This window comes from Physella acuta, unplaced genomic scaffold (assembly GCF_028476545.2).
Source record: "Physella acuta isolate Inbredline_101_S28 unplaced genomic scaffold, ASM2847654v3 ptg000532l, whole genome shotgun sequence".
Lineage (NCBI taxonomy): Eukaryota > Metazoa > Mollusca > Gastropoda > Physidae > Physella > Physella acuta.
In genome coordinates, this window is record NW_026732051.1 from 160881 (window position 1) to 188485 (window position 27605).

General features: G+C 33.9%; 2 protein-coding genes across 3 annotated transcripts; both read right to left on the reverse strand.

The window, feature by feature from the left end:
• Positions 1–515: 515 nt before the first annotated feature.
• LOC131945231 (hexokinase-1) lies at positions 516–11454 on the reverse strand. The gene is made up of 13 exons (XM_059306272.1): positions 11386–11454; positions 10062–10150; positions 8765–8930; positions 7793–7932; positions 7373–7454; positions 6779–6918; positions 6364–6463; positions 5566–5645; positions 5047–5159; positions 4355–4510; positions 2023–2165; positions 1448–1581; positions 516–1252 (listed from the first exon to the last, which is right to left on the reverse strand). The coding sequence occupies exons 2-13, from the start codon at positions 10128–10130 to the stop codon at positions 1154–1156; spliced, it is 1422 nt and encodes a 473-aa protein (XP_059162255.1). The 5' UTR covers positions 10131–10150; positions 11386–11454; the 3' UTR covers positions 516–1153.
• Positions 11455–14046: 2592 nt separating this feature from the next.
• Positions 14047–26748, reverse strand: LOC131945230 (hexokinase-1-like). Of its 2 annotated transcripts, none has more exons than XM_059306268.1 (13): positions 26690–26748; positions 25923–26005; positions 25091–25259; positions 24309–24448; positions 23737–23818; positions 18580–18722; positions 18055–18154; positions 17204–17283; positions 16666–16778; positions 15962–16117; positions 15330–15472; positions 14971–15104; positions 14047–14777 (listed from the first exon to the last, which is right to left on the reverse strand). In XM_059306268.1, the coding sequence occupies exons 2-13, from the start codon at positions 25989–25991 to the stop codon at positions 14679–14681; spliced, it is 1428 nt and encodes a 475-aa protein (XP_059162251.1). In that variant the 5' UTR covers positions 25992–26005; positions 26690–26748; the 3' UTR covers positions 14047–14678. The 2 variants fall into 2 exon arrangements, with proteins under 2 accessions (XP_059162251.1, XP_059162252.1); XM_059306269.1 differs by having other exon boundaries at positions 26695–26711.
• Between the last annotated feature and the right edge of the window lie 857 nt (positions 26749–27605).

A 27605-nucleotide genomic window follows, 5' to 3' on the forward strand; every position in this document is an offset into this window, starting at 1 on the left:
CATGCTATTTATCAATACATCACAAAGTGTTTAAGATATGTATTAATAGGTTTAATAGATATCTATCTTCATTACCTCTCCTCACTTTTAGCAGTAACACGTATGAGAGAAACCTGTAACGATCACACGAGTTTGGATCCATGAGTCCACCCATCTATGAGAAGCACATTAAGGTTTTGTAATGCAAAGGAGGCTGGGCGTAGTACTGTCTACAAATTATTTTAAGTCATTGAAACAGATTAACTCAACTTCATATGGCCTATTTGTTTTGGCCATTTATGGGAAAAGTTGTGATAGTGATAGGTGAGGAAACTAATAAGTAAAACAACTTCTCTTAATTTTTTTCTTGAATTGTTTCTGTTATCCAAATAAAATTTCTGTCTATTCAAACACAATGCAAACATAAGCAACATATTCTAGCTTATGTTTTATAACTAATGTTAAATACAGACAAGCTGGCAAGGCAGGTAGGGAAAGTGACCAAAAAAAAAAAATTCAATCTCTCTCGGGTTGAGACAATTTTATTACATTTCAAATAATTGATGGCAGATATAAATACAAATTCAGCTTAAATATTGATTATCAAATATTTAATAATTTAAAGATACAGAAGTTTGTTTTATTTGAATTTGACAAGCATTTAATTTATCAAACAGATTTAAATAAATGATGCATAACAAACAACAAAAAACATCAAATCTCTTCCTTTCAAAGAATAAATTCACATACTGGAAACAGCTTAAATTAAAAACTATTTTATAGAAGAAATTTGGCTAACTAATTATTTACAAACTACTTTGAAAATGTTAGCTGACATTTTTAATAGGGACAAACAATTTGAACAAAACATGAAAATTCAAACTTTACACTTAAGCATTTAGTTAAAATTGTTACATAAAATTTTAAAAAAATGACATTAAAACACTTAAGCAATAACTGAAAGGGTCACTGTATTAACTCTTTTGACTCTAAACTACAAGTCTTCACGTGCCTAGTCAATAAACATTAATTTTCTATTTTGTTGAAAAAGACTATACTCAGGAAGTGATAGGCTGGTCTACCTTTATTTCAGTTCTAACCTCCTGTCTCTGTTTATAAATGTACTAAATTTTATTTTGGAATTGTAGCCAGAATGTTGAAATTTATGTCCCTGTTAAGAGCAGCGAAGTCCCTTGGCCATCTGTCGTAGTACTAATACAGCAGCAAATGCTGCACCTTGGCCACTTATATCCTTGGCCAAAATCATTTTTACCTGAAATAAAAAATTTATCCAGCTTAATTTTATAATTTAAATAATAATAAAGTTTTAACTAACAACTATTGTTTTAACGAATAATTTAAAATAGCGACAAAGCATTTTTTATACATGATATATTTTCTCCTGTGATATTTTGTCTTGTGATTATTTGTCCTGTCATCTTAATTAGATATATAAAATATGGGTTACCTTAGTCTGTGGACTAAACTTCTCAAACACCTCCATCATGCTGTTGTGAAACTTTGGGTGCCTTTCGTGAATTGAACCATCAACTCCAATAGTTAATTCAGATTGTCTGGCATAGTTGATGAGAACTGACATGACTAGAATACAATACACAGGACTGAGATAATACAAGACAGGAATTACATTAGACATTATCTCACACATTAATCTCACAAGACTCAGTCTAATTAAGTACCCAGCATTAGTTGGGTGAGCCAACTTGCCAGCAGCTATGATGTAGGCTCCTCTATATGAAATAAACTCACACACTCCTCTCACAAGACTCAGTCTAATTAAGTACCCAGCATTAGTTGGGTGAGCCAACTTACCAACAGCTATGATGTAGGCTCCTCTATATGAAATAAACTCACACACTTCTCTCACAAGACTCAGCCTAATTAAGTACCCAGCACTAGTTGGGTGATTGAACTTACCAGCAGCTATGATGTAGGCTCCTCTATATGAAATAAACTCACACACTTCTCTCACAAGACTCAGCCCAATTAAGTACCCAGCATGAGTTGGGTTAGCCAACTTACCAGCAGCTATGATGTAGGCTCCTCTATATGAAATAAACTCACACACTTCTCTCACAATGGCAATGTCTTCTTCTGTAGCCACAGAATCTAGGTCAAATTTCTTCAAAACATTTTTTGTGTTTGTTGTGGAATCACCTACATCACTGGTAGTAAACAAAAAAGGTTATATATTAGCCAACACATCCTATTGGTTTAGGTCAGGGGTCGGCAAACTTTTGAGACGGAAGAGCCAAAAGTTACGATTTACAAAATTTCCCAGTTTTAAAGAGCCACTAACATTTTTATTTCAATATTATGATATTTGATTAGGATTTTACATATGTAGATTCCATACATATACACATACACATACATATACATATATTTATATATATATAATATTTTTAAATAAATAGCTTTCAATATGAAATAATATTTATTCAAATAAAAACATACACGTTTTTAACAAAAAATATTAAGGTATTTTAACTAGCTCTGCAAGAATGATAAAAATCATTCATCAAATTATATAACTATAATTATTTTAAAATATTTACAATAGTTTGGCCTTGCATGCCTTTTAAAAGTTTGTTTAAACCTGGCTCTTAAGTTGTTTTTAGTTTCAAGCACGCCTCTAGATTTTTATTTGTTAGTTGGTTTCTTTACTTTTTATTATATTCATGCAAGAAAACGCTTGCTCGCATGAATATAGTGACCCAAAGATCGTCAGCACTCCAAATGCCAACTTCTTTACCTCACTGTAGTATCCTGGAAGACTATTCCATGCGTCACATAATAGTGCCCCAACTCGTGACATTTCTTTTAGAGCTGTCTACTTGTGCAGCGAAACAACATGTTTTACTGGACCTCAAACTCTCCTAGCTTGCTCTTAAGATCTGTGAACCTAACACTCCAAATAATGTTTGGTTTTCAAATCCAGCAATTGCATTTGAAGCGAGCCAGCATCAATTCCAAATAGCTCAAAGTTAATTAACCTCATTTGTTTTTATGATGAGAGATTCTACTATGAATGTCAGAGTACTTGCATTTGTTTTGAATTGCTCAATTAAGTGAATCCAACCTTCATTGTGTTTATTGTAATGCTGAAGTAATTCATGTTAATAGCAGCATTGGTTACATCATGATATTTTTTTTAGATTTTTCAAAATTAAATAATTTATCTCTCTCTGTGTCTTCAAACAAAAAAAAAAGATATTTTTTAACAATCCACTTCTTCAAGCGAGGCATATGCTTGGTTTTCCTTTCCTTGCAGTTTTACATTTAGCACGTTTAGTTTCCTTGTGATATCCACCATGAAGTTAAATGTTTCAATTCGGGATGAACAAGTACATTGAAAATACGGAGTAACTAAACATTCTAATATAATAGCGAGTGTTTATTGTTTAAATTTATCATTATACGTTCAACACCGAATGTTGCAAAAAAAATTATGACTTTTAGTTTTATTAGTTTTAAAAATAAAATATAAAAAATTATTAATATTTGTGCATGGAGCTGAAGAGCCGCATCTTAACATCAAAAGAGCCGCATGCGGCTTGCAAGCCGCAGGTTGCCGACCCCTGGTTTAGGTTGTTAAATTGAATTTCTAAAAATACTCTTATATCATCATACCTAACTTATCTACTTTTATATTTTAATTAATGAATTATTTCTATTTAAGATGGTGGTATTACAGATGTGTTTACAATCTTGTTGTCTACAACAAATGAATACAATTTGAGAAAATAGTTTTAATGTAGATTTTAAAATCCCTGATATAGTTAGCTTTAAATTACTTGTTTATTGCAGCAAAAATATTACTACCAGGATGGAATGAAACTAAACTAATTTCTGGAATATTTTTAAAATATACAGATTTCTTTGTTGGATAACTGTATTAAGTTGGGAATAGGGCATTCCCCCCCCCCCGACATTACCCCCCAGAGTAATTACCCACTGTCAATTATCCCTCATCCAGTAGGACATTACCCCTCCTCCCACTGGACAGGGTCAGAATTAGGGTTAGGGCTAGGTTTAGGGCTAGGGATAGTGTTAGTCTTAATCCAATGTCTAGTTTTGGTTTTGTGTGAAGTTTTAGGCTAAGGTGGATGCTTAGGTTTTGGTCTTTTTCTTAAGGTTAGGATTAAAGCAGTATATAGGTATAGAATTCTAGTTAGAGTTAGGATTCCAACTTGAGATTGGGGGTAACTGGGGGGGGGGGGGGTAATTGACAGGGGGTAATTGCTCTGGGGGTAAATACGGGGAGGGGGTTGTCCTGTAGCCGTTAAGTCAATTGATTAAAGTGAATATAGAAACTACCACCACATGATTCAATTTCTTTCTGTAGAGTTACCTCTCCACGGATGTAACATGGGAGGTTGTAAACTCCCACCTCCCATCCACCAACTTCCCTCCCTGGCCATTGAAAAGTGTCCCATCTTTGATCAGCCTGACCAAAACCAGACGCACAAACTCTCCCAGGTACAACCCTGAGAACGATTTCTCAAACCTGAAACATAAAATGAAATTTTTTAAATCTGCACACAGTATCTACATGCATTAAGTAGATCACAATTTTAAAATTAATGATCCATAATAATTTTAAAAAGCAAAAGTTTAGATAATTCTATGTATAGAAGGTCCAGTGTGGTGAGACTGATGACTTTCCAGCCACATTAAGTGTCCCCAACATGTCATTTACTCATTAAAGTTGGGTGGAATCAGGTCAAAAATCTAGACTTGTCCAGGACCCAATTCATAATTTTTAGTGCATGACGTCAAATGTTTGACCACAATAAATATTTAGTAGATTCAAGGAACTAACGGAATATTTATAAATAGTAGGGTATAACGAGCAGTGTTCATTATAAAGCAAGCTTAAATTAAAATGGTATGGTTTAGACTCTGTAATTGTTTGTACATATTTGTTTTCATAAAACTTATATAATTAATCTAATACAGTTAAAATAACAGTTTGTACATTTCTGTTTCATTAGCATTGATCAATTGCAGGTGATAAAAAAGCAAACGATAATTCCTACTGACGTGTAGGATCCTGGAATATTTGAAAATTTGTCGATTTCTTTCTCGTATTCACTTGTGTAGAAGTCCATACAGCCGTTGTCTCCTGTAGATCCCAACATTACATGTGAAATGTCCTGGATTAGGATTAATGTTAGACAGATTAGGATTAGATTATTCAATGATATGACAGCTATTAGATTTAACATTCTCTTAGTAATCTTAATTTCCTTTTAAATAGCTAATGTAAATCATGAATGGTATTAGATATTTTAAATTAATATCTATGTTTTTAAGCATACTTTGTTTAGTATGTTGTTATGTTATATTTGTTAGTCATCACAGCAAAACTGGGTAGATATATGACAGTAATGGCAAAAGTATTATTTTAATGCAGTTCAAAACTAAGTTAAATTGTCAACAGATGAATGATTTACTATTTAATTTGACAAATTGCCTCAGTAATTGCTAACATCCGTTTGTTATATAATAAGTTTTATTTAGCAAACTTGAATAATGTATATAAACCTAAAATATTCTTACTTGCTGAGGGTTCTCATAGTCTCCTGTCCATCTTTCAATGTCTGAAATGTTTGCTACAAAAGCTGCGTTAGCTCCAGTACCTTGGGAGAAAGTGAAACCATGAAACATCATTAATTAAAGATCAGTGTTTCAAACTGACAAAAAAGAATCAGCCAGGCACATTACGATGAATGAACAACTCTACCATTACAAGCAATAAAAGGTTTAGATATAAACTCACAACAGGGATACTGGTAAAACCATTTGTGTATTCTTGACATGCAAGCTTGAGTTGTCATTCGTGTTTTGCAGCTTTTAACCCCGCCCCTCTCCAACGTCACAAAGTATCAAAACACTTTCCCACCCAAAAACAGCACTTAAATATAAGCCATCCACTTTTTTTCCCCCACTTCAGTTTAGGGGACATAACCATGCTAATGTAATTGGCCGAAATTATTAATTGATTTGTTTCCCTTGGTATAGCTAAAGTACTGTTTGTTAGGTATGTTAGTTTTGAGAGTGTGGGTGAGGAATGTGGGGTGCATATTTATTTTAGTACAGAGCATTTATCAGATTCATTTAATTGATCAATTTCCATAAAAATTATTTAAAATTCAGTTTAAAATTACCCTCTTTTAAAAGCAAATATATAACTGCACACTTTCATACCTCGCCACTTCCCCTTCGACATCGTCACACAATCCCACTAATGTGAGATCATTTAAGGACAACTTATCTAAACTAGCCACCCCAATTATTTGTCAAACTAACATTATAAAAATAAGTAAAAATTTACATCATAAATTCATCTTCACTAACCTATCCCAAGCCCAAATCTCCATTTATAATCCAGGCCGTTTCCTGCCATCAGAGCACTCACTGTGTCATTCAAGACAACCACCACGTCCACAGGCAAGTCCTGTTAAAAACAAAAATAACCATCATTTCATGATATTTATCTACATTATCTTTCAGACAACTGTAATTTTAACAAAACCGTAAAGTAATGTGACTACATTTTTGTTTTAATAGTTGAGTAATTCTCATAATAGCAGTTTATTTTTAAGAAAAAAAGCTTATTTTAACTGGAATTATTTTTGTGTAATTGTCACAAATAAAAGAGCATCCTATAGTAAAAGTAGCAATTAGTTCTAAATTAGTTAAGTACTGCAAAAAGTAATTTATATAAATTTTAACAAGTTGGTATCAGTGTAGTAATTAACAAAGGTGTGACCTTGGCTTTCCTCTGTATGGCAGCTTCAAGCATGGCAACAGGATTTCCACCAACACCATCTGGACATTTGAACTTTTTAGGGCTGGTCAAGATGATCCTATTGTATGCAAGTTGTCTGGACGAAAATGAAAAAGTGAAACCTGGAATACAGACACGAGCCGGTAAATAGAAATAAAACAAGAAGGAATAGTTATATATAAAAACATTTTATTTTTAATAACAATTTCCACAGACAAAAGAAAACATATAATAAAAAAGGGATAAATGATTTAAAATGTAGTGTTTTGAAAGAAACATTTTATGTGATGAATCATGGGTAAAAGAAGAATAATTTACACATAAGTATGTGGGTTTAACTTTGTAGAATATGATTAGGAGGTGAGAATCTGATTCCATATTATATTAGTGCCATTGAGCCACAAAAAAATGTGTTTCTTATATGTAATATTACAAAAATAAAATTTTAGCATTAACACAACAAATACAGAAAGAATACAAAGCTCTGTAAAACAAATATATTAAACCCAATTCAAACACATTTAAAACCCAATACAATAATGATTTATTGATTATTTCAAAAGTATATATTTCTACCTGCTGGAATTTTTTCCTTTGAATTAGCCAGCCCTTGATTTAGAAGAAAATCTTGAACACTTTCAGCAATAAAATCAAACACCTGTAAGAAAAAGTCATTTTGTTAAATTTTAAAATTGCTTCCATTTATTTTCATTATCTTAAATTGCCAGAATGAAATTCCGTTTTATTAATTGTATCACCGAATCAAACAATTTAGCAAAGAGTTTCCTTAGTTATATTAGTAGTATTTCTGAGGATAACCTTAAAAAAAAAATTGAATTTAAAATGGATTAGTTTGTTATTAAACAGAAAAGAGTGCAAAAGAGAGATAACTCATGTAAGCGCCACTAACAACATCAAGACTTGTATAAATTTTTAACAAAAATGAACCGACAGGTGGCAAACGCAAAGACAGACAACTCCTGAAGGGCCACTAACCCCAGCAGAAGGTCCACTCAGAGTTTCATCAGTCAGTTCGTAGTACTGTGTTGTTGTGTCTGCAACTCCATCTTTAAATCTGACTAGAACCACACGGAACTTGGTACCTCCCAGATCTAGACCCAGGTAGTCTCCCTGCTCTGGGCAAAACATTGGGCAAGTTTGACACATTCATAAGCAGGACATTATTTACGTATTGTTCTACTATCTTAGGCCCTAAATAACAAAATTCTGAATGATTTATAACTAACCCAAATATTCAACAATGTATAGTAAAGAAAAAAGTATTTTTAAAAAATACTCTTTCGCCACTTTCGGGCCTGATAGAGTTCATCTGCTTCTGTACCCTCTGGATTTTAGGGGATAGTTTGGTCAGTTCTGTGCTTACCCTCGCGTGTTGGTTGACTTGTCTTTTCGTGAAAGCAAGTAACTTTTTAACCTCACTCAGCTGCAGAGTTTCTTTAAGAGGCCCCACCCCCCAAAAAAATTTTTTTACCGCCCCCCCCCCCCCCCGAACGAAATGAAATTTATATAATTTATATAGAAAATATATACTTTTAACAGTGTCCACCCCGGCCCCCCCCCCTCCCTTCGAAAATTTCAAGTGACCCCCCCCCCCCCCCCCCCGGAGAAAAAAGTCTGGAAGAAACACTGCTCAGCTGCTCCAAGCTTAGGTAAAACAAAATGTGACTTATATAATAATCCCCATGTTGATGGGTCATCCATAAATGTCAAATAAACAGTACTATTTCTTAGTTAATTCTTTATACAGGCCTACCTCTGTTAAAGAGAGATTAATTAATATTGTACAGAAGATTTACAGTGTTATCTGGTCATCATTTTAGGGGCATTATGATATTTTGTGACAACGTCTTCAGCGGACCTTCATTTGTGGACAACCTATCATATCTTATGTGATTTGATAGATACATGTTTTATTCTTTAGAGGCATAAGTAAATGAAACAAACTACCTGTTCCATTATGTAATCTCCTGATAAATCCGCCCAGCATTAGGTCTGACTTTTTCCTGATGTTTTCATCTGAGCTGTTGGCTAGATGCATTTGTTCTTTGAATTCATGCATAAGTTTTTCTAGAATCTCATCAGTCAGGCTGAGGGGCTTCAGTACTTGTTCCAGCTAATTAGAACATTTAATTACAGCTAATTAGAACATTTACTTAAAGCTTATTAAACTTTTTGAAATTGTGTTCTTGAAGCTATGTAAAGCATTTTAAATATAATTTTAATTCCAGGAGCAAGTGAAAATTTGGGTAAACCTCTATTTTTATTACTGGCTTTTATGTAGGCCTATATTCATAGATATTTACTTTAACCCGCATTCTGATAAAATTAAGTAAAAAATGAACTGAATTTAAGAGATTATTTCAAGAAATCAAGATTTTGCTAGCTTTTTTTTTTTACTTTCTCGTATATACGAAGTATTGAGAAAGTCTTGTAATCGTGCAAAAAAAAAAATCGAGATTTTTACAAATCTCGACGTTTTACACCTCACTGATACGGAAAAACATAATTTTGCAATCTTGTCCGTATGTCTGTGTGTCTGTCTGTGTGTCTGTCTGTGTGTCTGTCTGTCTGTCCGTGTGTAAACACGATAACTTGAGTACCGTTACTGCTAGGTTGATGAAATTTCATATATAAGTATTTTATCAAAATCGTAGATTCGTATCAACTTTTGAGCGATTTCCGATAACCGGAAGTGGTACTTTTCCTACTTTGAATTTTTCAAAAGCCTATAACTTGAGTACTATGTCAGATAGATAAACGAAATTTCACATGTAAGTAAAAGATCTAATTCTCTACCTTCTGTTAAATTTTGAGTAATTTCCGTTGACCTGAAGTAGTAATTTACGCTACTTCCGATTTCTCAAAAAACTAATGTAAATTTTAAAAGTACTAATAATATTGCGCACTATTATGCGCTTTTTTATTTGGCGTTCACTTGGTGTGCAATTAATTTGTCTACGAGATTTTATTCTATTTTTAAAACTTTAAGTATTTAAAATGGATTAAAAATCATGTCTATAGCCTGAGTTCCCATCCCCTGTTATTTTATATAAGAATATTCGAGAAAGTTTAGGGGAGATCACTCCCGGTTTATTTTCTGACAGTATATTGCATTGTGAATGAGCATCCTTTTAATCCTTTACATTTTAATGCATTGCTGAATACCGACTTTGTTTATAGTCAGTCTTAATATTATCATTGTGTTATATATTCTAACTTTTAACATTCTATGATAAAATACAACCTTGCTCCATTTTTCTTCACTAAGTAGTTTTTGTGTTTTGAGTTTAGAATTTCTACCTTCAAAACTCATTTTTCATGTAGGCCTATAGTCTGAAAATAATAGAATTTAATTAAGAATAAAAGTATAAATTGAGGCTGCTGCCTAATAAGTAAATGATAATTAATCCTGAACTTTGAACCACTCAGTTTATTTTTTTTTTCTTTGTTCGAAACGAAAATTAAGTGCCCAAAATTATGCACATAAACCTGCAACAAATCTATATTTTAAAAATCAAGTTCTCGATAGGCTTTTATGTCGCAAATGTGAACGCAACTTTAGAACTCTCCTCAATGACATAGTCATAAAGAGTCAAAGATAGCATAGTCTGTTTTTTAAATTCTTCTTATCACACTACCCCTAAATCTGTCCTAAACTATACGAGCCGACCCGCGGCGTATCATAAGCCGCTATTTAGTTGTTTTATTTTCTAATTTTCAGTAATTCAAAATTTATGAATTCGACAGTACCGACGCTGCCACTGAAAATATTTGCTTTAAAACACTAGGGGGTCATTCATAAATGACGTCACACTCGTAAGGGGGAGGGGAGGGTCCGTAATTTTGTGACGATGTGTGATGAAGGGGAGGGGGGGGGGGGTCAGATGTTGCGACGTCACACTTTTGCATTATAAAAAAGCAATGTTAGAAAACGAATTTTAGACGTTATTTCGCGTTTTAGATAACTGTTTTAATAAATTGTAATAGTTTAGACAAGAAAAGTATCGATGTTTAAAAAAAAATTCATCTGCAATTTTGAGGGGGTTGTAGGTTGAGGTGTGACGTCGTTTTAAGGGGGGGGGGGTCTGGCTTTTTGTGACGACGTGTGACGGAGGGGAGGGGGAGGTAAAAATCGTCCAAAAAGCGTGACGTCATTTATGGATGACCCCCTATCAGTAGCTCGTTAAGGACGATAACCCCCCCCCCCCCCCTCCTTTCCCCAACCCCTACCCCACACCCCCTCCCCGTGAAAGTAAACTCCTCTTCGTTACCTCCTCTAAGTTTAAAATCGTTTCAAACTAAATTATCTGCCCCTAATAGCCGTCACTAAACCCGTCTCTACGATTGTAAACATTTAGCGTGAACCACAGCTCATCAGGCCATGTAGGGGTGGGGGTGGTAGGGAGCGCGCTTACAGCTTGTTTTCTATCGTCTCCAAGAAGACAATTATATATATAGAAGATATAAAGCCGCCACCCAATCCCTAATCTAGACCTTGTATGATATTTATGCTATTTATAACTCCGACCCTAACAGTGTAACAACGATGTCGACAGACAAAATTTTACCTTTAGATCGCTGCTGTTGTAGAATTTTAGCCTTGCCTGTGTTTTATCAGAAACATTTGTTTTGTAACTAGTAGATCTAGGCCTACATTGCATTTACAGAGCAGCATACCTAGCTCTACAATTATACTATATGTAAGAGTCTATAATTAGCTTACGGGCTGATACAACTTTGATAACATATACACTAATATACAGATTTAAGTCGTGATATCTAACTAATTATAAAATCTGACGGAGTAATTTCCGTAATTATGTGACGATGTGTGATGAGGGGAGGGGGGATTCAGACGGTGTGACGTCACAATTTTGCATTATAAAAAGCAATATTAGAAAACTAATTTTAGCCGTTATTTCGCGTTTTAGAAAACTGATTTAATAAAGTGTAAAAGACATTGAATATAGTACTCTATGTTGACAGAGTTTAGACAAGATTTTAAAAAAATATCGTATTTTAAGAAAAGTTGAACTGCAATTTTGAGGGAGGGTTCTAGCCTAAGGTGTGACGTCATTTTAGGGGAGTCTGGCTTTTTGTAACAATGTGTGACGAAGGAGAGGGGGAGGTAAAAATCGTCAAAAAAAAAGCGTGACGTCATTTATGGAGGACCCATTATAGGACGAATGCTAGAGCGAATTAGGTCTGGAGTTCAGATCTCGGTTTAGACTGGGATCCGGACAAAAGGCTGACATGGACAAAAGGCCGACACGGACAAAAGGCCGACAAGACAAAAGGCCGACAAGACAAAAGGCCGACAAGACAAAAGGCCGACACGGACAAAATGCCGACAAGACAAAAGGCCGCCATCCAAAAGGCCGACAAGACAAAAGGCCGACAGGCAAAAGGCCGACAAGACAAAAGGCCGAAAGCCAAAAGGCTGACAAGACAAAAGGCCGACAAGTTTTATAAAACAACAAACTACTATTACAGACATGTTTAATTTTTTTATTGAAAACCAGTTACATAATGATAAGGGAATATTACAAAATAGAAAAAAATAGGGCCTAGTATAACAAATTGTACGCGACGCCACGCAAAAATTCAAGTGTAGTTCTGTTTCCCCTTTCTCCAATTACATTTGTTATTCTGTCCTCTTTCTGTAAATATTTTTTTTTTCTCTTTTTTGCTGGCTCTCCAAGCAATATTGCCTCCATCTCTACTTCAACTCTACCTTGTTGCTGCTTTAGTCTTTTTAGTAAACAAAAGACTCCAGGTTGATCCTTCCCTACAATTACCTGCCACCTCCTGTGCCACCCCTCAACCGTGTTTTGTGTCCTAGGAATCCCATGTACATGATTGTCATGTACAGACCAGAACTCTGGTGGAAAAAGTCGTGGAACCATCACCTCTCTTGTGTTTAACAACCTCACTCGACCACAAACGTAGGTCTCATCAAACCACTTCACCAACTCAGTTGTGTTTGGTGGGAAAATGTTTTTTAATTCATTAAATGCTGCCGGAATCTCTGCACTTGGAAGAAATGCCAGTGCTGCTATTTGCCGCATCAGCAGGCAGAACTGTGGATCCTGACCATAAAGAAGTGCCAAGCCCAACGCTTGTAGCTTTCGCCATATATTTTGGCTAAAATAAAAAAAAACACCATTTACTTGTAGCTGTTGGGAATTCAATGCAAGCATTTATTGCAGCTTTTTTATCAATACATCACAAAGTATTTAAGATATGTATTAATAGGTAAAATACATTAATAGATATCTATCTTCATTGCCTCTCCTCACTTTTAGCTGTAACACGTATGAGAGAAACCTGTAACGATCACACAGGTTTATTCCATTATGTAACATATTGTAACATTAAACTTTGTTTCCACAAAATTACGAATAAGCTCATCAGGTGTTGGCTTACAATAGTACTGAGCTTATTATAGTGATAACATTATGTTAAGACTGTTGCTAATCTACTCCAATCAGGTTTTTATAGACAGCATACTTGAAATGATTGTTTTCTATGAGATACAAAAATGCAAAGTTATTGATTTGCATACAGATGTTGGATACCAAAGGCTTGAGTTTGGATCCATGAGTCCACCCATCTATGAGAAGCACATTAAGGTTTTGAAGTAATACAACTTTACATATTTTTTTCTTGAATTGTTTCAGTTATCCAAAAAAAAATTATGTCTGTTCAGACACAATGCAAACATATAAGCAACCTATTCGAGCTTATGTTTTATAACAAACAAACCGACCCGTGGCGTATCATACGCTGCTATTTAGTTTTTTCTACTTTTCAGTAATTCAAAATTTGTGAATTCGACAGTACCAATGCTGCCACTGAAAATATTTGCTTTAAAACACTAAAACCCTCCTTTCCCCCAACCCTCCCCCCCCTCATGAAAGTAGCCTCCTCTTAGTTACCTCCCCTAAGTTTAAAATCGTTTTAAACTAAATTATCTGCCCCTAATAGCCGTCACTAAACCCGTCTCTATGATTGTAAACATAGCGTGAACCACAGCTCACCAGACCATGTGGGGGGGGGGGGTAGCGATATGCCTAGAGGGGAAGAGAGGGGGCTGCTAGGCACACTTACAGCGTGGTGTTTTCTAGGGTTTCAAGAAGAGAATTATGTATATAGTTGTTATATACAGACAAGCTGGCAAGGCAGGTAGGGAAAGTGACCAAAAAAAATTCAATCTGTATTGGGTTGAGACAATTTTATTACATTTCAAATAATTGATGGCAGATATAAATACAAATTCAGCTTAAATATTGATTATCAAATATTTAATAATTTAAAGATACAGAAGTTTGTTTTATTTGACAAGCATTTAATTTATCAAAGAGATTTAAATAAATGCTGCATAACAAACAACAAAAAACATCGAATCTCTTCCTTTCAAAGAATAATTCACATACTGGAAACAGCTTAAATTAAAAACTATTTTATAGAAGAAATTTGGCTAACTAATTATTAACAAACTACTTTGAAAATGTTAGCTGACATTTTTAATAGGGACAAACAATTTGAACAAAACATGAAAATTCAAACTTTACACTTAAGCATTTAGTTAAAATTGTTACATAAAATTTTAAAAAAATGACATTAAAACACTTTAAGCAATAACTGACAGGGTCACTGTATTAACTCTTTTGACTCTAAACTACAAGTCTTCACCTGCCTAGTCAATAAACATTAATTTTCTATTTTGTTGAAAAAGACTATACTCAGGTAGTGATAGGCTGGTCTACCTTTATTTCAGTTCTAACCTCCTGCCTCTGTTTATTAATGTACTAAATTTTATTTTGGAATTGTAGCCAAAATGTTGAAATTTATGTCCCTGTTAAGAGCACCTAAGGCCCTTGGCCATCTGTCGTAGTGCTGATACAGCAGCAAATGCTGCACCTTGGCCGCTTCCATCCTTGGCCAAAATCATTTTTACCTGAAATAAAAAATTTTATCCAACTTAATTTTATAATTTACATAATAATAAAGTTTTAATTAATAACTGTTGCTTTAACGAATAATTAAAAATAGCGTAAAAGCATTTTTTATACATATCTTTTCTCCTAAGATATTTTGTCTTGAGATCATTTGTCCTGTCACCTTAATTAGATATATAAAATCTGAGTTACCTTAGTCTGTGGACTAAACTTCTCAAACACCTCCATCATGCTGTTGTGGAACTTTGGGTGCCTTTCGTAAATTGAACCATCAACTCCAATAGTTACTTCAGGTAGGCTGACATAGTTGATGAGAACTGACATGACTAGAATACAATACACAGGACTGACATAATACAACAAAGGACATTAGAAATTATCTCACACATTAATCTCACAAGACTCAGCCCAATTAAGTACCCAGCATTAGTTGGGTGAGCCAACTTTCCAGCAGCTTCGATGTAGGCTCCTCAATATGAAATAAACTAACACTTCTCTCATAAGACTCAGCCCAATTAAGTACCCAGCATTAGTTGGGTGAGCCAACTTACCAGCAGCTATGATGTAGGCTCCTCTATATGAAATAAACTCACAAACTTCTCTCACAATGACAATGTCTTCTTCTGTAGCCACAGAGTCTAGGTCAAATTTTTTCAAAACATTTTTTGTGTTGGTTGTGGAATCATCTACATCACTGGTAGTTAACAAAAGAGGTTGTATATTAGCCAACACATCCTATTGGTTTAAATTCTATTTTCAAAATATAGAATAAATGTAAAAACTGAATTAATGAGAACAGTAGAAATATATCAAAACCAAAGATGTAAATATCAAGTAATATCAGTAAAACTACAACTGGTGATTTGAATTTTTAAAAATTTACTTTTAATTATATTTTTAAAATTGTGGTATTAGAGATGTCTTTACCATCTTATTGTATACAACATAAGAATACAATTAGAGAAATTAGTTTTAATGTAGATTTTAAAATCACTGATATAGTTAGCTTTAAATTGCTTGTTTATTGCAGCAAAAATATTATTACCAGGATGCAATGAAAACTAAACATGTTTCTGGGATATTTTAAAAATATACATTTTTTTTTTGATAACTGAGTTAAGTCAAATGATTAAAGTGAAAATAGAAACTACCACATGATTTAACTTTTTGTGTGTAGAGTTACCTCTCCACAGATGTAACATGGGAGGTTGTAAACTCCCATCTCCCATCCACCAACTTCCCTCCCTGGCCATTGAAAAGTGTCCCATCTTTGATCAGCCTGACCAAAACCAGACGCACAAACTCTCCCAGGTACAATCCTGAGAACGATTTCTCAAACCTGAAACATAAAATGAAATTTTTAAAATCTGCACACAATATCTACATGAATTAAGAAGATCACACTTTTAAAACGAATGATCCATAGTTAAAAAAAGAAAAGTTTAGATAATTCTCTGTATAGAAAGTCTAGTGTGCTCAGCACTATGCCCTAGACTGTCCAGCCATATTAAGTGTCCTTAACTTGTCATTTACTCATTAAAGTTGGGTGGAATCAGGGCAAATCTCTAGACTTGTCCGGGACCCAATTCATAATTTTTAGCGCATGGCATCAAATGTTTGACCACAATAAATATTTAGTAGATTCAAGGAACTAATGGAATATTTATAAATAGTAGGGTATAACGAGCAGTGTTCATTATATGCAAGCTTAAATTATTGTATGCACATATTTGTTTTCATAGAACTTGTCTAATTAATCTAGTGCAGTTAAAATAACAGTTTGTACAGTTCTGTTTAATTAGCATTGATCAATTGCAGGTGATACAAGTTCCCACTGGAAAAATACAACTTTTAATAAAAAAAAAGCAAATGATAATTTCTACTGACGTGTAGGATCCTGGGAAATTTGAGAATTTGTCAATTTCTTTCTCGTATTCACTTCTGTAGAAATCCATACAGCCATTGTCACCTGTAGATCCCAACTCTACATTCACAATCACCTGGATTAGGATTAATGTTAGACAGATTAGGATTAGATTTTTTTTTATATGATAGCTATTAGATTTAACATTCTCTTATTAATCTGGTCTTAATTTCTTTTTAAATAGCTTATGTAAATCATGTATGGTATTAGATATTTAAAATTAATATCTATGTTTTTAAGCATACTTTGTTTAGTATGTTTTTATGTTATATTTGTTAGTCATCACAGCAAAACTGTGTACATTTATGACAGTATTGGAAGAAGTATTAAGTATTTTAATGCAAGGTTCAAAACTAATGTTAGCACTAAGCTAAATTGTCCACAGGTGAATGATTTACTATTTTTTGACAAAATGCCTCAGTAATCGTTAATATCCGTTAGTTATATAAAAAGTTTTATTTAGCAAATTTGAATAATTTATATAAACCTAAATATTCTTACATGTTTAGGGTCCTCATAGTCTCCTGTCCATTTTTCAATGTCAGAGATGTTTTCAACAAAAGCTGCGTTAGATCCAGTACCTTGGGAGAAAGTGAAACCATGTGAAACATCATTAATTAAAGATCAGTGTTTCAAACTGACAAAAAAGAATCAGCCAAGCACATTATGATGAATGAACAACACTACCATTACAAGCAATAACATGTTTAGACATAAACTCACAACAGAGATACTGGTAAAACCATTTGTCTGTGAATTTTTGTCATGCCAAGCTTGAGTTGGAAGACTCTTGCCTATTGCTTTGTCAACAGGATAACTACACCTTCTACTTTTGGGTAATCCATAAGCGACATCACTCTTGTTTTGCAGCTTTTAACACCCCCCCCCCCCTCCACCCTCTCCAATGGCACAAAATATCAAAACACTTTCCCACTAAAAAGCAGCACTTAATTTTAGCCTACCACCCATCAATTTTTTTACATTTTCATTTTAGTTAAGGGGACTTTACCAGGCTAATGTAATTGGCCGAAATTATTAATTGATTTGTTTCCCTTGGTATAGCTAAATAACTGTTTGTTAGGTATGTTAGTTTTGAGACTGTGTGTGTGCGAGGAAGGTGGGGCTTATATTTAATTTAATACAGAACATTTAACAGATTAAGTTCGTTTATCAATTTTCATAAAAATTATTTAAAATTCAGTTTAAAATTACCCTATTTTAAAAGCAAATATGTAATTGCACACTTTCATACTACCCCACTTCCCACTAGCAACCCCAATTATTCGTCAAACTAACATACATTCATTATAAAAATAAGTAAAAATTTACATCATAAATTCATCTTCACTAACCTATCCCAAGCCCAACTCTGCATTTTTTATCCAGGTAGTTTCCTGCCATCAGAGTACCCACTGTATCATTCAAGACAACCACCACGTCCACAGGCAGGTCCTGTTAAAATAAAAATACTCATCATTGCATGATATTTATCTACATTATCTTTTAGACAACTGTAATTTTAACATAAATGTAAAGTAATGTGACTACTTTGTTTTTTAACTAGTTGAGTAGTTACGATAAAAGTTTGGCTTTTCTCACGATAGCAGTTTATTTTTAAGAAAAAACCTTATTTAAACTGGAATCATTTTTGTATAATAGGGCTGGTAAGTAGGTCACCAACAAGTTCTATGGCTCAATAAAACCTGCATGAGCCATAGAACTGGTTGGTGACCTACTTACCAGCCCTATTGTCACAAATAAAAGGGCATCCTTTAGTTAAAGTAAAAATAATTATTAAATTAGTTAGGTACAGTAAAAGGTAATTTATAAAAAATTTGAAAAGTTGGTATCAGTGTAGTAATTAACAAAAGTGTGACCTTGGCTTTCCTCTGGATGGCAGCCTCCAGCATGGCAACTGGATCTTCCCCAACACCATCTGGACATTTGAACGTTTTAGTCCAGGTCAAGAGGATGCTTTTGTTCAATTCAAGTTGTGTGGACGGGAATGAAAAAGTGAAACCTGAAATACAGACACAAGCAGGTAAATAGAACTCCAGAAACAAAAACAAATATGTAATATAGTGAGACTTGTGAAGTCAAGGGAACTCACTCTTCTGTATTAGTGTTATATTTGTGCTGTTATCTTGAGTGATGTCCCTTACATGTTTATGTATATAAGTGTCACGTGACTTCCGCCCTCTCTCTCTCTTCATCATGGTGTGAATAAAGTACTGTTAACAATCAACGCGGCTTCTCGTCAGTGTTTCCAATCCATTACATTGGCGACGAGGATAAATACTCCACTAGAAAGAGCACCTAATTATTCAAAAAGAGGTTTGCTAGAGCATATTGGCTAAGTATTTCTAGGATAATGGCGCTATATGGCCAAATAAAAGAATTTGATTCGAATGATGAAATCATTCATGATTATCTAGAGAGGTTAAGCTTTTACCTTGAAGCAAACAACGTGACGATAGAAGCCAAAAAGAGAGCTGTTTTGTTAACTGTCATAGGGCCTCAACAATTTAGGCTACTAAAGGACTTATGCGCACCAGCTAGTCTAACTACCAAGAGCTTTAACGAGCTGAGCAAACTGCTAACAGACCACCATGCGCCTACCCCATCAAAGTTTCTATGTAGAGCTAGATTTGACGGTAGGACTCGTCAACTAAACGAGTCAATATCAGAATATGTTGCTGCTTTACGTCATTTAAGTGAATTTTGTGAATTCGGAGACACGCTGTCTGACAGACTATGTGAAAAGTTTGTGACAGGTGTAAACAGCCCTGATATTCAAAGAAAGTTGCTTCTCGAGTCAGATCTAACATTAGAAAAAGCAATACAACTAGCAACTTCATTCCAGCAGTCATCCGAGGCGGCGAGATCTCTAGCACCCTCAGAGATCCATGCAGTAAACAGCAGGTTAGTCAATAAACATCAACCCCATCAGAGCATTTCAACTTATGCTAAACAGCCTGCACGTTTAAAGCCTAGATCTAAATCTAGTAATAATTATCAAAAATGTCATCGATGCAAAGGTCCCCATGCATCTCATCGGTGCAAGTTCAAGTCTGCAACTTGTTATAAGTGCAGTGAGCAAAGTCTTCGTCTGTTGCTAAATCTAGCCAGTCAAGACAGTACCGCAACCAAAAGCAGCACTATGTTAACTCTCACCAAGACTACCTAACCCAAACAATGAACCACTCTACCTGTGAAAATGCTCAAACTGATTCGCAGCCGGATTTCATCCTGTTCTCTGTGAAATCATTAAGTCATGCTCCCATCAATGTACCAGTTTATATCAACGGTAAGAGCATCAGCTTCCAACTTGACACTGGAGCATCTCTAACAGTCATCACAAAGAAGGACTTTGACGCTGTCACAGGAGGATCAGTGCCTCTACAACCATGTCACAAGTGTCTAACAACATACACTGGTGACAATGTTCCGGTGATAGGAGAGTGTATGGTTCATGTAAGTTATAATGGTCAAAGTATTAAACTTCCTCTTCTTGTGGTTGAAGGAAATGGACCACCATTACTAGGTAGGAACTGGTTAAGTGATCTTAAGTTAACTTGGGAGAGTATATGTTCAGTAATCAATGCAAGAGAATCTAGTCTTACTTCAATAGATAAAGTAATATCTGAAAATAAAAGTGTTTTTGGCAATTCAGGTTTACTAAATGATAGAACAGTGAAGATAAGCATTAAAGACACAAATCCAAGATACTGCAAAGCTAGAATTCCACCTTATGCAATGAGGGATAAAATTGAAAATGAGCTAAGTAGATTGGAATCTAATGGCATCATAAAGAAGGTAGACTATTCCGATTGGGCAACGCCCATTGTGCCAGTGTTAAAGAAGGATGGTTCTATAAGAATTTGTGGAGACTATAAAACTACACTGAATAAGCAAATAGAGCTAAATAGGTACCCTATTCCTAACATTGAGGAAATTTCTTTGAATTTGGCAGGAGGAGACAAATTCACTGAATTAGACTTTAGTCATGCTTACACTCAACTAGAACTGCATCCAGATTCAAAAGTCTATACGACAATAAACACACATAAAGGACTCTACCAATATGAAAGACTATGTTTTGGCATATCATCTAGCCCTGGAATTTTCCAGGCTGTCATGGACAGTATTTTTAAGGATATTCCAAATGTTTGTGTTTACTTTGACAATGTGTACATAACTGGTAAGAATGACACTGAACATCTTAAAACACTTGATAAAGTCTTGAAAATAGTTGGTGAAAAAGGTTTAAAGATAAACAAAGATAAATGTCAATTCATGCTGACAGAAATTAGTTTTCTTGGTTATATATTAAGCAAGCAAGGTATCAGACCTCAACCTGAGAAAACAAAAGCCATTAAAGAAGCACCCAAACCTGAAAATACCCAACAACTAAGAGCTTTTTTGGGCTTGATAAATTACTATGCAAAGTTCATAGGGAATCTGTCTGGTAAACTATCACCACTGTACAAGCTGCTACAGAAAAATGCAACTTGGCACTGGGGTAAACAACAAGATGCTGCTTTTAATGCAGCAAAAGAAGCTTTGTCGTCTGACACCTTACTAACTCACTATGACCCAGGAAAAAGACTTATATTAACATGTGATGCTTCACCAGATGGTGTAGGAGCAGTCTTGTCCCACATGGATGAGAAGGGTGACAGACCCATTGCTTTTGCCAGTAGATCTTTGAACCAGGCTGAGAAAAATTATTCTCAGTTAGATAGGGAAGGCTTAGGCATCATTTTTGGTGTTAAGAAATTTCATAAGTTTCTGTTTGGTAGGAAGTTCACCATCTTTACAGATCATAAACCATTGCTAGGTTTATTTGGAGAAAACAAACCCCTACCTGAGCATGCCTCACCAAGAATTCAAAGATGGGCTATCACACTAGCCGCATACAATTATGAATTGAGATACAAACCTGGATCTGAGAATAGTGCAGATAGTCTTAGTAGATTACCTTTAAAAAAACCAAAGCCTTAGTTATGTACCAGAAGATGTATTTGTTCTTTTCACTATCAATCATGGATAACTCCAATATAAATGTGAATGATATTAAAAAAGAAACACAAAAAGATGAGTGCTCAATAAAAGTATATGAGTACTGTAAGAATGGTTGGCCTGAAGAGTCTGTGAATGATGACTTAAGGCCATATAAAATAAGAAATAAAAACCTTTGTGAAGATAATATAAAAGATGGAGAAGATGCAGTCCATTATCAGTCAGAGTTGCCTAAACAAAGTATTTGTAACTTAATAAATGATTATGGTGATATGGCAATTTCAAATGCTTTTAAAGAAAATACATTAGTAAGAAGGAATGTGATCATCAAACAACTTTGCTAACATCATTAGCACTTACAGAAACTAAAAGGGTAACATCAAAAGTAAATACCAAACAGAAGAAGCTAAATGTGACAATGAAAGAGTAAACAGGTTATTAGCCAAATACCGCACAACTCCTCATATAACAACAGATGTTGCACCATGCGAATTGCTATGTGGTAGGAAAATTAAAACTCATCTTGACCTACTACATCCAACTGTTCAAAGGTCTGTTTCCCAACATCAACATACACAAAAAGTAAATCATGACAAATCATCCATTGAAAGAGAATTTGCAGTTAATGATAATGTGTATCTAAGAAATTATGGGAGAAGGGAAAAATGGATACCAGGTCAAATTGTTCAATGTACAGGACCTGTGTCTTATAAAGTAAAAACAAATGATGGACTTATTGTCCGTAGACATGCAGACCAGTTAAAAATAACTTGTGCAGATAATAAGTGTGAATCTGTCAATCCCACCAAATCTGAACAGTTCACACCAACTCAGTTTGTTCCACAACCAAGTTCTGTTGATATGAGTGAACCAAGTTGTCTAGAGTCAGAAAATGTAAATTCTGGAGTTAATGATTTAAATCCTAGACCTCCTGAGATAGAGAATCCAGATGGTCAGAATCTTGAGTCACCAAATCAAAAGCCACTGAGAAGGTCAAGCAGGACAATCAAAGTCCCAAATAAGTTAGACCTATGATTTTAAAGGTCAAAAGGACTTTGACATCATTGTTTTGTATTTTAATTATGTTGTAACATATTGTGCATTGTTTGTAAGGATGTAATCCACCATAGTGTTCATGTTACAATATAATTGGTGATTTTAGGATACTGTAAATTGTTCTATGGAGAGATGTGTTGTGTTTACTAAGGGTAAAGGGATGTAATATAGTGAGACTTGTGAAGTCAAGGGAACTCACTCTTCTGTATTAGTGTTATATTTGTGCTGTTATCTTGAGTGATGTCCCTTACATGTTTATGTATATAAGTGTCACGTGACTTCCGCCCTCTCTCTCTCTTCATCATGGTGTGAATAAAGTACTGTTAACAATCAACGCGGTTTCTCGTCAGTGTTTCCAATCCATTACAAAATATATATTAAATCATATTATTTTTTAATAATTTTTTTGTATTAAAAATAAAAAATATTTGATTTAAAATATCTGTAGTGTTTTGAAAGAAAAGTTTTTCACAGAGAATTATGGGTTAAAGAAGAATAATCTAGAAGCATCTTATGGGTGAAAACTAGAGGACCACAATTGAATTTGGTCATTCAATTTTACTGTAATTGGGGCCTATCTACACACACCCATCAATATGTGGGTCTAACGATAATTAATAGTCTTATGAGGTGAGAATCTGATTACACATTATATTGGTGCCACTGAGATAATTCCATATAAAAAATATATAGATTTAGATCTAGATAATCAAAGCTTAAATAATAAATAATCACAGCCACACAAAAATTTGTTTCTTATATTTTTAAATGTAATGTTACAAAAATAAAATTTTAGCATTAACACAAGTAACACAACAAATACAGAAAGAATACAAAGCTTTATAAAAATATCTATTAAAGACAATTCAAACACATTTAAAACCCAATTCAAACACATTTAAAACCCAATACAATAATAATGACTTATTGATTATTTTAAAAGTGTATATTTCTACCTGCTGGAATTTTCTCCTTTGAATTAGCTAGCCCTTGCTTTAGAAGAAAATCTTGAACACTTTCAGCAATAAAATCAAACACCTGCAACAGAAAAGTTATTTTGTAAGATCGTTTCCATTTATTTTTATTATCTTGAATTGCCAGAATGAAATTTGGTTTAAATGATTGAATCACCAAATCAAACAATTGAGCAACAAGTTTCCTTATATTAGTAGTGTTTCTTAGGATAACCTTTAAAAAACTGAATGAATTTAAAATGGATTAGAAACATATAATTCGAGCATATTATATATATATATATATATATATATATATATATATATATATATATATATATATATATATATATATATATATATATATAATCTTTATATTATTAACCAGGCAAGGGGTTTTGTAAAAATGGTAGCCTAATCTAGATGTCCTAGAAAATAGAGAACAACAGTTTATTGTTTAAAAGAGAGATAACTCATGTAAAGGCCACCAACACCAGGACTTTAATTAATTTAAACAAAAATTAAAAGATAGATGACAAACTCAAAGGCAGACAACTCCTATAAGGGCCACTAACCCCAGCAGAAGGTCCACTCAGAGTTTCATCAGTCAGTTCGTAGTACTGTGTTGTTGTGTCTGCAACTCCATCTTTAAATCTGACTAGAACCACACGGAAGTTGGTACCTCCAAGATCTAGACCCAGGTAGTCTCCCTGCTCTGGGCAATATATTTAAATATTGTGCACGTTTGACACACAATTATAAGCAGGACATTATTTACGTATTGTTCTACTATATTAGGCCATACATACCATAATTCTGAATGAAATATAACTAACCCAAATATTCAACAATGTATAGTAAAGAAAAAAGTATTTTTAAAAAATTCTCTTTCAGGCCTGATGGTTAATATGGTAGGTGAAGTAGAGTTCACCTGCTTCTGTACCCTCTGGATTTTAGGGGATAGTTTTGTCAGTTCTATGCTTACCCTCATGTGTTGGTTGACTTGTCTTTTCGTGAAAGCAAGTAACTTTTTAATCTCACTCTGCCGCTCCAAGCTTAGGTAAAAAAATGTGAATTAAATATATAATATACAAACACATGTTGATGGGTCATCCATAAATGTCAAATAAACAGTACTATTTCTTAGTTATTCTTTATACAGGCCTATCTCTGTTAAACAGAGATCAATTAATATTGTACAGAAGATTTACAGTGTTATCTGGTCATCATTTTAGGGGCATTATGATATTTTGTGACGTCTTCAGCTGAACTTCATTTGTGGAAAACCTTTCATATCTTATGTGATTTGATATATATCTTTTATTTTTTAGAGGCATAAATAAATGAAACAAACTACCTGTCCCATCAAGTAAAATTCTGATAAATGTGTTCATCATTAAAAGATCAGATTTTTTTCTAATGTTTTCATCTGGGCTGTTGGCTAGATGCATTTGTTCTTTGAATTCATTCATAAGTTTTTCTAGAATCTCATCAGTTAGGCTGAGTGGCTTCAGTACTTGTTCCAGCTAATTAGAACATTTAATTAAAGCTAATTAGAACATTTAATTACAGCTAATTAGAACATTTAATTACAGCTTATTAAAAGATTTAATTACAGCTTATTAAAAGATTTAATTACAGCTTATTAAAAGATTTGAAATTTCATTGTTCCAGCTAATTAAAACAATTATGACAGCTTATTAAAACACTTAATTACAGCTAATTAAAACATTTAATTACAGCTAATTAAAACATTTAATTACAGCTAAGTAAAACATTTAATTACAGCTAATTAAAACATTTAATTACAGCTAATTAAAACATTTAATTATAGCTAATTAAAACATTTAATTACAGCTTATCAAATGATTTGACATTGTGTTTTTGAAGCTATGTAAAGCATTTTAAATATAATTTTAATTCCAGCAGCCTGTGAAAATTATTGTATACCTCTTTTCGACTGCCATTTTTTATGTAAGCCAATATTTATAGAGGTAAACTTTAACTTGCATTCTGATATAATGAATTAAAGAAAATGAGCTGACTAGTGATTAATTTAAGAAATCTAGTTTTGTTAGCTTTTTTTTCTCACAGAATTTTGCATTGCGATTGAGCAACCTTTACATAATCCTTTGTATTTTCATGCATTGTTATATTCTACCTTTTAAAATGGTATAACAAAATATAACCTTGCTCCATTTCTCCTGACTAAGCAGTTTTTGTGTTTTGAGTTTAGAATTTCTACCTTCAAAACTCATTTTTCATGTATCGTCTGAAAATAATAGAATGGGGGGGGGGGGGGGGGGTTAAGAACTAAAGTATAAATTGAGGCCTAAGCCTAATAAATAAATAATGATTAACCCTGAACTTTGAACCATTCTTTTTCTTTTTTTTTCTTTACGCGAAATAATAATAATGCCCATAAACCTGCAACAAATCTATATTTTAAATATAAAGTTCTCCATAGGCTTTTATGTCGCAAATGTAAACGCAACTTTAGAACTCTACTGAATGATAGTCATAATGAGTCAAAGATAGCTTTGTCTGTTTTTTAATTCTTTTTATACACTACCCCAAAAATCTGGCATAAACTTTACATAAAGGTCATAAAGCCACCACCCAATCCCTAATCTAGACCTTGTATGATTTTTATGCATAATTCCGACCCTAACACTTACAGTGTAACAGCGATGTCGACAGACAAAAAATTAACCTTCTAATCACTGCTGTTGTAGAAGTAAAGCCTTGCCTTCGTTTTATCAGAAACAATTGTATTGTAACTAGTAGATCTAGGCCTACATTGCATTTACATAGCAGCATACCTAGCTCTATAATTATACTATTATTATAGTCTATAATTAGCTTACGGGCTGATACAACTGATAAATTATACAAATCTAATTAGTAATATCTAACTAATTATAAAATCTGAAGGAGTAAACACAAACAATCGTACTTAACTGTAAGCCTTCAGACGTGTAACCCAGTATAGTAGACCTATTTTTAAGTACAGAATCAAAAGTAAAAATAAAAAGCCTAAAGAACTCGATGTGGATATCTTAAAGAAATTAGGTTAAATACACGAGGCTCAATGATGCAGATTACAAATTATTTATTACAACAGCTAATGCTATAGGCCTGCAAGATTGTAACGACACGTATAGGTGCCCTGTTCGAACTGACGTAGTTTCCCATTATTAATCAAAAAACTTTTCCCATATTTTATAACTTAACTCTTTTTGGAATAAAGTATGGATCACAATTTTGGTTAGGGGGTCGTCCATAAATGACGTCACACTAGTAGGGGGAGGGTGATGGTGTGACGGCACAATTTTGCATTATAAAAAATAATGTTATAAAACGAATTATAGCCGTTATTTCGAGGTTTAGAAAACTGTTTTAGTAAATTGTAATAGAAATTTATTATAATACTCTATGTTGACAGAGTTCAGGCAAGATTTTGTAAAAAATATTTTTATGTTTTAAAAAAATTCAACAGCAATTGTGAGGGGGTGGGGGGGGGAGGGGGCTTGTAGGCTGGGGTGTGACGTTTTTGTGACGATGTATGACGGAGGGGTGAGGTAACAATCGTCAAAAAAGCGTGACGCTATCTATGGATGATTCCTTATAGGAAGAATGCTAGAACGTTATGTTTCGAGTTCAGATCACGGTTTGGACTTATGACTGTAGAACGTCCTTGAGTCTACTCAGCCTGATGGGTTGGCCTACCTGATTTACGTAGGGGAAAGTAAAGGCGGCTTGGCTGACCACACTGTCCCTTCATATCCCGAGGTCAAGAAAGATATGAACTCTGCTTTATCCCCATATTCAATGGCTAGGTCGAAAGAGAAACTTGACTTTCTAAATATATA

What these genes read in the sequence shown, in the direction of transcription:
- LOC131945231 (XM_059306272.1), bottom strand. Translation starts at nt 10,130, where the DNA reads ATGAGTTTTGAAGGTAGAAATTCTAAACTCAAAACACAAAAACTACTT. An exon ending in AAAGGAAAAAATTCCAGCAG is followed by an intron (nt 6,919 to 7,372) that starts GTAGAAATATAT and finishes TCTGTATTCCAG; the next exon opens with GTTTCACTTTTTCATTTTCG. An exon ending in CATGTTACATCCGTGGAGAG is followed by an intron (nt 2,166 to 4,354) that starts GTAACTCTACAG and finishes GTTTACTACCAG; the next exon opens with TGATGTAGGTGATTCCACAA.
- LOC131945230 (XM_059306268.1), bottom strand. Translation starts at nt 25,991, where the DNA reads ATGAGTTTTGAAGGTAGAAATTCTAAACTCAAAACACAAAAACTGCTT. An exon ending in CAGAGTTGGGCTTGGGATAG is followed by an intron (nt 17,284 to 18,054) that starts GTTAGTGAAGAT and finishes CTTTCTCCCAAG; the next exon opens with GTACTGGATCTAACGCAGCT. An exon ending in AGTTTAGTCCACAGACTAAG is followed by an intron (nt 14,778 to 14,970) that starts GTAACTCAGATT and finishes TTTTTATTTCAG; the next exon opens with GTAAAAATGATTTTGGCCAA.